Below are 11,578 nucleotides of genomic sequence, written 5' to 3' on the forward strand. Positions count from 1 at the left end.
TTATCATGCAGGTATGCACGATTCATAAAACCAAAAAAAAAACATTAAATAATTGAAAATATTATATGTGTCTAAATGTTAATACCTATATATATATATATATATATATATATATATATATATATATATATATATATATATATATATATATATATATATATATATATATATATATATATATATATATATATATATATATATATATATATATATATATATATATATATATATTATAACCACTTCCTGCCCGCCCTATAGGCATTATTCTGACCGGACGTCATATGACGGCGGCAGGATAATGTGCTCTGCACGCCCCCGGGGGCGCGCAGAGCGGCGATGCGGCATGTCAGTCTGACTGCCCGCATCTCCGATCTCGGTAAAGAGCCTACTGACTAGGGATGCGCATCTTCACTTACCTCACGATTCGATTCGATTACGATTATTAAGGCAACGATTCGATACGATTTGATTCCGCGATGCATCATGATGCATCACGATTACTGCCCACAATGTGCACAATGCCCGTTTTAGGGAAGGGTCCTCATAGAATCTAAATGGGGATCCCCGAATCGATGCAGAATCGCGAAGGGTCGCATTGTGATGCATCGATTCGGCAATTATATTCCGCAGGCCTACTACTGACGTAGGCTCTTTACCATGTGACCAGCTGTGTCCAATCATGGCTGGTCACATAGTACACAAGAAGAGCCGTTGATCGGCTTTCCTCAGTACGTGCCTGACAGAAACGAGTAAAGGAGCGCCGATCTGTGGCTCTCCTGACAGGGGGGGATCGGCACTGGTAATCCGATCATTGATTACCAGTGCAGACCCTCGGGGGGGGGGTGTGCCACTAGAACCACCAGGGATGCCCACCCATGACCCCAGGGATGCCCACTATGGCCACCAGGGATGCCAATCAGGGCTCAGGGAGCCCCCCAGTGCCCTCCTCATCAGTGCTGCCTCACAGTGCCCATCATTGCCATCTATCAGTGCCGCCCATCAGTGCCCATTATTGCCCACCAGTGCCGCCTATCAGTGCCCATCAATGCTGCCTATCAGTGCCGCCTATCAGTGCCACCTCATCAGTGCCGCCTCATTAGTGCAGGAAAAAACGTATTTATTTACAAAATTGTATAGCATAAACAAAAAAAGTTTTTTTTTTTTTCAAACTTTTCGGTCTTTTTTTTTATTTGTTTAGCAAAAAAGAAAAAACTTTGCGGTGATCAAATACCACCATAAGAGAGCTCTATTTGTGGGGGGAAAATGACATAAATTTGGTTTAGGTACAGTGTTGCATGACCGCGCAATTGTCATTCAAAATGCAACAGCGCTAAAGGCTGAAAATTGGCCTGGGCGAAAAGGGGGTGAAAGTGCCCGGTATTGAAGTGGATAATATATATAATATATATATATATATATATATCAAGATCTCGGCTTATCTCAGTTTACTAAAAGGACACCTAAATTGTGGATGGCTTTGTAAGATATTAGTACATTGAATTGAATTCATTGGGTGAGCGGAAGCCAGTGGATGGATGGACAGAGAGGAGTAGCAGACAGTGAGCGATTGGTAAGGTGGATGAATCTGGCAGCAGCATTCATGATGGACTGAAGGGGGGGATAGCCTATGCAGTGCTGTATTTTGGCCTAGGCCAACAAGGCCCAGGCCTAGGGCAGCACTTTGCAGGGGGGCAGCAAAAAAGCTGCCCCCCCCCTCCACCTGAGACTCTATTGGCCACTGGTTGCGAGAGCCGCCTCTCTCACCCCCCTCTCTCTCTCACCCCCTCTCTCTTTCTATATCATCCCCCTCTCTCATCCCCCCTATCTCTCTCTCACCCCTCTTCTCTCTCTCCCTCTCACCCCCTCTCTTTCTATATCGCTCTCTCTCTCACCCCCCCCCCCTCTCGTGAGATCTCAGGGGTTCAAGCTGGGACTTGTAGTCCTTCAATTTTGGAGGGAGTCACATCCGTTAACAGAGGAGTGAGGCAAATTTATATAGGAGGGAGGTGCCCAATTTTAGTCTTGCCTAGGGCAGCACAAAACCCAAATACACCACTGAGCCTATGTAGAGGTAAGCCAATGAGGAGAGAATTGCAGTAGTTGAGGCGCGAGATGACCAGGGAGTGAACTAGGAGCTTTGTTGTGTCATTGGTTAGGAAGGCTACCAGTCAGTAACACACTGGCTGGGTGTCTAGGTCCTACCAGCTTCCGATCAGTTTCAGAGACCGAAACAGCTTGGTCACTGTGCTTGGGAGCGTGCAGTGATCGTGCTCTTAGCACAGAAACCTCAGCCGCCCATGGATACATGTGGACAATAAACCTACATTCTTTGTGGCATTATATGGCCGACAAGAGGTTAAGATGGCCGGTGGTCATGTTGGATCACATTGCCGTAGTTGCAGAGTGGCCAAAATTATACCACCTGCCATGTTCGGGAAATACGACGCATTCATTTGCTTAGAACTACGCCCAACCACTCTGCAACAGCGTGCTGGTTAACTCAAGTGTTGAGGAGCCTACATGTTGCCAGGTGCCACCTATCAACCGGGTGATAGATAAAGAAGTAAAAAGGAGAGCTCTGAATAAAAAGGTACCAAGCACCTACTTTCATTAACCAGACACTATTCTGGAACAGAGCCACCTAGTGGCGGAGTAGCAAACTGCACCTGCCTACACAAGGTAGCTCCAAGTTCTGGCTCCTGTAGCCCATCTCCACTCACCATGGGAAGTAAAAACATACATAGCATGCTCTTCTTGCCAAATATATTTAAACCATCAGCAAAAAGACTGAATACATGGTATCTCCTAACCAAAACCACACTTTCTTGATGCGTCTCACCACCCCTCATTTGTTACCATCCTTGTTAACAAGCCAGGAGTGGTGAAACATGTCAAGGAAAAGTGGTTTTGGGTGAAGATACTATGTATGCAGTCATTTTGCTGACGGTTTAGGTAATTACAGCAAGAAGAGCATGCTATGTATGTTTTTACTTCCGATGGTGAGTGGAGACAAGCTACAAGAGCCAGAACTTGGACCTTCCTTGTGTAGGCGGGTGCTTCACTAGGGGGCTCTGTTCCAGAATAGTGTCTGGTTACAGAAAATGGTGTCATGAGGTGCTTGGTACCTTTTTAGTCAGAGCTCTCCTTCAGTCATGTCATAGGTGAGTCAGTGCCTACATATAAGCCAGGTTGGGAGGAGTCCTAGGGCAGTTGGGGCATGGGAGCCAACAGCCCACATCAGTACAGATGTAACCAGCATGTGGAGTCCCTGGAAAGGACTGGAGGCCGGGGGGGGGGGGGGGGGGGAGTAGACCTGCACCAAGGAGAGCCGTCTGTAGACTTCCTAACCCCTTATGGAGATGGGGCTAAGGTGGGTTGCACAAGACCCTTTTGGCCCAAACTAAGAGTTCTCTGAGTGAGGCTATATCCCTGGGAAAGGTGTACCCATGGGGAGGTGCCTACAGAAAACTATATCCCTGGGAGAGGTGTACCCATGGGGAGGTGCCTACAGAAAACGATATCCCTGGGAGAGGTGTACTCATGGGGTGGTGACTACAGAAAACTATATCCCTGGGAGAGGTGTACCCATGGGTAGGTGCCTACAGAAAACGATATCCCTGGGAGAGGTGTACCCATGGGGAGGTGCCTACAGAAAACTATATCCCTGGGAGAGGTGTACCCATGGGGAGGTGCCTACAGAAAACAATATCCCTGGGAAAAGGTGTACCCATAGGGAGGTGCCTACAGAAAACGATATCCCTGGGAGAGGTGTACCCATAGGGAGGTGCCTACAGAAAACGATATCCCTGGGAGAGGTGTACCCATGGGGTGGTGCCTACAGAAAACAATATCCCTGGGAGAGGTGTACCCATGGGGAGGTGCCTACAGAAAACGATATCCCTGGGAGAGGTGTACCCATAGGGAGGTGCCTACAGAAAACGATATCCCTGGGAGAGGTGTACCCATGGGGAGGTGCCTACAGAAAAGTATATCCCTGGGAGAGGTGTACCCATGGGGAGGTGCATACAGAAAACTATATCCCTGGGAGAGGTGTAACCTTGGGGAGGTGCCTACAGAAAACTATAGCCCTGGGAGAGGTGTACCCATGGGGAGGTGCTTACAGAAAAAGAAGTCCTATGTATACTAATGACCACGGGTGGTAGGAGAGACTGTTCGAAGGAGATGGCTGATTAAAGTGCTACATATGCTTTCACATGTGACTGCTGCAGACTGTCCACTAAATATGATTGACTATGTATGGTCAAGGTATGGTCAAGTGACTCCAGAATGTATGCCGATGTGAAGTGACTGTTGTGCCATTTCCTGAGTTCCATCAGTAAAGTTCAGCAAATCTACATTTATGTGTGGACATTTCTTCTTTGAGATATAATGGTCAACGCATGGAAATGCTTCGGGGTTTGGGGTGCCGTTGTACGCCCCCCCCCCCCCGACTCACAGCGGGCGTTTGTCAGCAGGTCCTGGCCAATGATTCAAGGCCGAGACTTCCTGACCTGCAGCGTCCAATCACAGCCCAGAGCCCTGTGTTGACAATCAACACAGAGCTCTGTACAGGGAGCGATCTCTCTGTTTCTTATCCCTGTAAAGCAGGGATGAGAAACAAAGAGATCAGTTAGTAAAAAGCAGCACACAGTACACATTGTAAGGCACACATTAAACCCCTTGATTACCCCCTTCCCAGGGAGCAATATTAGTACAGTGACAGTGGATAGTGTTAGCACTGATCACTGTATTAGTGTCACTAGTGATGCCAGTGGCAGGTAGTCAATTCCCACAAAGTGTCAGTTAGTGTCAGATTGTCCGCCGCACTATAAGTTGCTGATCGCTACCATTAGTAGTGTAAAAAAAATTAAAATAAATAAAAATTCCAATATACCGTACATACCATAGTTTGTAGATGCTATAACTTTCATGTAAACCAATCAATATACACTTATTGGGATTTTTTTTTAATTTTTTGTTATCAAAGACATGTAGCAGAATAAATTTTAGCCAAAATTTATGAAGAAATTTTATTTTTTTATTGGATATGTTTTGTACCAGAAAGTAACATTTTTTTTTTTTCAAAATGTTTTTTTTTCTGTATATATATATATATATATATATATATATATATATATATATATATATATATAAATAAAACTCAGTGGTGATCAAATACCACCAAAAAAAGGCTTTATTTGTGTGAAAAAAATTATAAAAATTTAATTTGCATATACAGCGTCGCATGACCGGAAAATTACTAGTTAAATTAGCGCAGTGCTGAAAAGCAAAAGAATGGCCTGGTCATGAAGGGTATAAAACCTTACAGAGCTTAAGTGGTTAATATGATGTTTTTCTTGAATATTTATTGGCTGTTTTTCCATTTTGGCGATGTAATCAGTTCCATAGCTGGGCTTTAAAATAATAATAATAAAAAAGAAAATCCTGAATTATAATATTAATATTAATCACGTATAATAATAATCCTGTATAATAATATTAATAATCCTGAATAATATTATTATTATTATTATTATTAGTAGTAGTAGTATTATTATCAATAATAATAATAATAATAATATAATCCTGTATAATAATATTTGTAAAATAATTCTCATCTATAAGGATCTCTTCAGAGAATACTTATAAATCCCCCAAAAAAACAAGGTTATGGAAAACCTGATGTTTGTCTTGAACATTTAATGGCTGTTTTTCCATTTTGGTGATGTAATCAGTTCCATAGCTGGGCTTAAAAATAATATTAATTAAAAAAAAAAAAATCATGAATTATAATAATAATGACCCTGTATAATAATAATAATAATCCTGTATTATAATAATATTAACAATAAGAATAATAATAATGATCCTGTATAAAAATAATTAGTAAAATAATTCTCATCTATAAGGATCTCTTCAGAGAACACTTATAAATCCCCCCCCCTCCCCCCAAAAAAAAACAAGGTTATGGGAAACCTGATGTTTGTCTTGAACATTTAATGGCTGTTTTTGCATTTTGGCGATATAATCAGTTCCATAGCTGGGCTTAAAAATAATATTAATAAAAAAAAAAAAAAAAATCCTAAATAATATTATTAATCGTGTATAATAATAATCCTGTATAATAATAATAATCCTGTATAATAATATTAATAATAATAATGTACAAAAATAATTAGTAAAATAATTCTCATCTATAAGGATCTCTTCAGAGAACACTTATAAATCCCCCCAAAAAAACAAGGTTATGGAAAACCTGACGTTTGTCTTGAACATTTAATGGCTGTTTTTCCATTTTGGTGATGTAATCAGTTCCATAGCTGGGCTTTAAAATAATAATATTAATTAAAAAAAAAAAAAAAATCCTGAATAATAATATTAATATTAATCATGTATAATAATAATCCTGTATAAAATAATAATAATAATGATAATAATGATAATAATAATAATCCTGTATAATAATATTAATAATAATAATAATAATAATAATAAGAATCCTGTATAAAAATAATTAGTAAAATAATTCTCATCTATTAGGATCTCTTCAGAGAACACTTATAAATCCCCCCAAAAAAACAAGGTTATGTGAAACATGATGTTTGTCTTGAACATTTAACGGCTGTTTTTGCATTTTGGTGATGTAATCAGTTCCATAGCTGGGCTTTAAAATAATAATATTAATAAAAAAATAAATCCTGAATAATAATATTAATCATGTATAATAATAATAATAATAATAATAAGAATCCTGTATAATAATATGAATAATAATGATAATAATAATAATCCTGTATAATAATATTAATCCTGTATAATAATATTATTAATAATAATAATCCTGTATAATAATCATTAGTAAAATAATTTTCATCTATAAGTATCTCTTCAGAGAACACTTACAAATCCCCCCAAAAAAACAAGGTTATATTAAACCTTCTATACTTAGATCCATCCCCCTCGTCTAGGAAAGGCCTTGGAATTAATGAGCTCCATCACGAACGTCTCTGCAGACTCTTTCCATGACATTGACAAATGATTATAAGAAGTTTGCAACTGACACCTTAAACACAGATAACAAAGTATCCTCCGAAGAAAAAATAGACTTTAGAATTTTTGTTTACTTTGGACTTTTTTCCGCTGGCTCAGTAGAAGTCGGGATAAATCAATGGACGGCTCATGATGTACCGGGGCAGAAGGGGGGGGGGGGGTGGTTTGCAAAATTTGGCTTGTAAGATACATTGATCCGAATTGTGTGCCGTATACACATTGTCATGATAAGTATCCATTAAATTGGTTGTAAACCCTTACACAGCAAAGAGCAGAGAGCTGAGTGTAATCTGAGACCTGAGTGGAAGGAATGGATGCACTTCTGTTTTCAGTTGTCTCCAAACTGTGGCCTGGCGGCTGGATGTGGCCCTTTGCTTGTCTTTTTCTGGCTCCTGGGACACTATTTCACCAACTGACACCAATGATGGGACACCAATGCTCCCGCTGACACCATCAAAAGCACTATTCTTCCCACTATTCTTAAATACCAACAATGGTGGCTTATTCCTCTGATTAAAATCAATGACAGGGCATTGTTTATGCCCACTGGCCACATCTCCGCCCCCCCCCCCCCAAGGCTGAAGGACAGTAAACTGGCCCTTTGCTTATGAAGTTTGGAGACCCCTGCTCTATATAATCTCAGGGAAACACGCACAGCTGAGACTGCCAATCACAGGTTGATGCAGCAGATTGATTGACATCATCTCAGTCTAGACAAATTTACTGACTATAGTTTAAAGAGGAATTTTACTCATCCACCTTTGCCCCCCCCACCCCCCCCTTACCTGGTATGCTGGGTTCATCTCACCCGCCCAGTGGATCCGGCATTGTCCTGCCTACCCTGCGACCCCCCCAACCATGCTGTACAGGCACCAAGATTATTAAAGAGGACTGCCTAGGCCAGAATGGTGGTGGGGTGCTGGTCTGCCTCTCCCCCACCAGAAAAAAAATAAAAAAAGTATAGTATTATAATTGTGGAAGGGCGGGGTCAGGGCCCCAGGTCAATCTCCATTGCAAAATTTTGCTTTAAGGATTTTTTAATATGTGCATTTTTTTTAAAGCATTGATAATATTATCATTGTAGCATTATTATTTATATTAATAGTATTATTATTATTATTATTAATAATAATATTTTTTTCTTTATTTATTATTAATAATAATAATAATGATAATAATAATAATAATAATCTGCCCAGTGGATCCAGCATTGTCCTGCCTACCCTGCAACCCTCCTAACCACTCTGTACAGGCACCAAGATTATCCCAGGGGACTGCCTAGGCCAGAATGGTGGTGGGGTGCTGGTCTGCCTGAAATCTCCCCACCAGAAAAAAAAAAAAAAAGTATAATATTATAATCGTGGAAGGGCGGGGTCATGGCCCCCAAGTCAATATCCATTGCAAAATGTTGCTTTAAGGATTTTTTAATGATATGTGCATTTTTTTTAAAGCAATGATATTATTATTATTAATCATAATAATAACAATAATAAGAAGAAACAAAACAATATTATTATTATTATTATTATTATTAATAATAATAATAAATTAAAATATCACTATTATTATTATTAATAATAATAGTGATAATAATAATAATATTGTTTTATTTATTATTATTATTATTAATAATAATATTGTTTTATTTATTATATTATTATTATTAATAATAATATGGTTTTATTTATTATTATTATTAATAATATTTTAAATATTATTTTAATATTTAATATTATTTTACTTTATTATTTCATTTTTTATTGTTAAACAGGATTTATATAATGCCAACAGTTTGCGCAGCGCTTAATCTACTCTTGCCATTTCTTGTGGCATGGAATTCATTCAGGCAGACTTGTAAGGTTATTCTGAGACCGACTTTAAAGAGTAACTCCACTGTTTATTTGTCTGTGTTCATGTGCAAAATGAATCTAATAAGAGTGACTTTATCATTATCAATCAGCTGCTGCACCTGCAGGGCTCTAATGAGAAAATTGTCCGGGTCTGCATCTCTTTAGATACGATTTCCCTTTGGGGGTATCTCACCAAAAGAAACATTGTTGCAGGGGATGCCCAAAGTCTGACTTGTAACAGAGAATCAGTGAGCCAATCATAGAAACAGGTAATTTTTATTTTTTTTTTAACATTCATAATAGGACTTGTGTAGCAATTGTTTTATTTATTTTTGTTTAATTTGCTATGTTTTTTTTTCACGAAAGTGGAGTGACCCTTCAAGTTTAAATTTTTTGGATATTTTTTCTCCAAAAATACTTACTGGATTTTGGCTTTGCTGTTATTGGGCAGGAGTACGGGATCGGGGCTTCATCTTCTTCCTTCTTTCGGCACAGGCCTCCGATTTTCTCCGCCACATAACTGCAAGCTGGGAAGGGGATACATATCAATGAGACAGATAATTATTATACTGCACCCCTAGCCGGCCAATCATCGTTAAATATTATATAACACTATATATATATATATATATATATATATATATATATATATATATATATATATATAGTATATATTAAAAGAAAAAATATATATAATAAATATATATATATATATAAAATATAAATAAATATATAAATATAATTATAAAAAGAATCTATGAAAAGCTATAAATAGTTATTTTGTAATGTACAGGAAGTGGCAGCATAAAATTGCTACTTCCTTTTAATGAAACCCAATTAAAATTTGCATTAAACGAGCATTTTTATAGTGACGTGAACACAACCCAAGCAGATCCCTCGGGAAACATGTGGTGTAAGGGGCTGACCACACCCAAAGAAAAACTCAGGATAGAATACTATATAGTGATGTCTCTTTGCTGAATATATGGGGGCCATCTCTTTGCTGGATTGGGATGTCTCTTTGCTGAATATATGGGGATGTCTCTTTGCTGAATTGGACTGTCTCTTTTCTGAATATATGGGGCTGTCTCTTTGCCGGATTGGGCTGTCTCTTTGCTGAATATATGGGGATGTCTCTTTGCTGAATTGGACTGTCTCTTTTCTGAATATATGGGGCTGTCTCTTTGCCGGATTGGGCTGTCTCTTTGCTGAATATATGGGGCTGTCTCTTTGCTGGATTAAGATGTCTACTTACTGAATATATGGGGGTCTCTTTGCTGAATTGGGCTGTCTCTTTTCTGAATATATGGGGCTGTCTCTTTGCTGGATTGGGCTGTCTCTTTTCTGAATATATGGGGGTCGTCTCTTTGCTGGATTGTGATGTCTCTTTGCTGGATTAAGATGTCTACTTGCTGAATATATGGGGATGTCTATTTGCAGAATTGGGCGGTCTCTTTTCTGAATATACGGGGGCCGTCTCTTTGCTGCATTGGGCTGTCTTTGTTGGATTGATGTCTCTTTGCAGGGAGACAGCCTATAGACATGTAGAGGGCCAAGGCATCCCAAGGGGCCTGGGAGTGGAGCCCTAGTGTTCCCACCACTGTGGGGTGGCGGCCGCCCGCTTCTCGCGGCCCTCCGCTGCTTCTAGTTTGATGCATGGATGGCCGCTCTGTTCGGGATTTCCACCCAATTCAGTGGTGGCCTTTTGGTTAGGTGATGTGCATTTGTGGTAATTCTCCTTGCATGTATTGTTGATAGCCGGGCCTAGTGATGTCCAAGCCAGCATCATCCCCACCACCACTGATCCTATCCACCACTGCAGCCACTGATCCCATCCACCACTGCAGCCACTGATCCCATCCACCACTGCTGCCACTGATCCCATCCACCACTGCTGCCACTGATCCCATCCACCACTGCTGCCACTGATCCCATCCACCACTGCTGTCACTGATCCCATCCACCACTGCTGTCCCTGATCCCATCCACCACTGCTGTCACTGATCCCATCCAGGGGCAATGATGACGTCAGAATGCTGAAGCACTGAAGGGAAGCGGCTTCAGGAGACCAGTTGCTTGGAGAGCAGGAACCTATCAGGATCAAGAGATGAAGCCCTAAATATTAAAGAGCAGTTATTTTACCATTCGCTCCCCCTGGCAGCCATAGGCTCTCCTCTTCACTTCGGTGCTTCATGTTGTGGCCTGAGCTCTTAGCATCCTCACTTACAATGCAGGAATGATGGTCCTGCCTTGTACCTGGCGATAACGTCAGAATGCTGGAGCACTGAAGGGAAGCAGCTTCAGGAGACCAGTTGCTCTGAGAAGAAGAGCCTATCAGGAGCGAGGGATAAGGCCCTAAATATTCAAGAGTAGTTACTTTACCCTTCGCTCCCCCGGCAGCCATTGCTCTCCTCTTCCCTCTGGCGCTCTGGGTTGGGGCCAGGCCCCACAGTGTACTCAGTTACAATGCAGGAATGATGTTCTCGTATTGCACCTGAAGATGACAACAGAATGCCGAAGCACTGAAGGGAAGCAGCTTCAGAAGACCAGTTGCTCAGAGAGGAGGAACCTATCAGGAGCAAGCAATAAGGCCCTAAATATTAAAAAGCGGTTGCTTCACCCATCGCAACCCCAGCAGCCATTGCTCTCCTCTTCCCTCTGGCGCTCCGGGGTCGTGG

General features: G+C 40.4%; 1 protein-coding gene across 1 annotated transcript in view; it reads left to right on the forward strand.

Moving 5' to 3' along the window:
• The window catches only part of PTGS1 (prostaglandin-endoperoxide synthase 1), a gene marked incomplete at its 3' end in the record, with an annotated part of 98,472 nt that extends 91,446 nt beyond the window's left edge, over positions 1–7,026 (forward strand). Inside the window, exon 11 of the mRNA XM_082263286.1 lies at positions 6,969–7,026. Within this exon, the coding sequence (XP_082119412.1) occupies positions 6,969–7,026 (58 nt within the window). The remainder of the gene's footprint in view (positions 1–6,968) is intronic.
• Positions 7,027–11,578: the final 4,552 nt, after the last annotated feature.

Source organism: Pelophylax lessonae (assembly GCF_965119305.1).
Source record: "Pelophylax lessonae genome assembly, chromosome: 7".
Classification (NCBI taxonomy): Eukaryota; Metazoa; Chordata; class Amphibia; order Anura; family Ranidae; genus Pelophylax; species Pelophylax lessonae.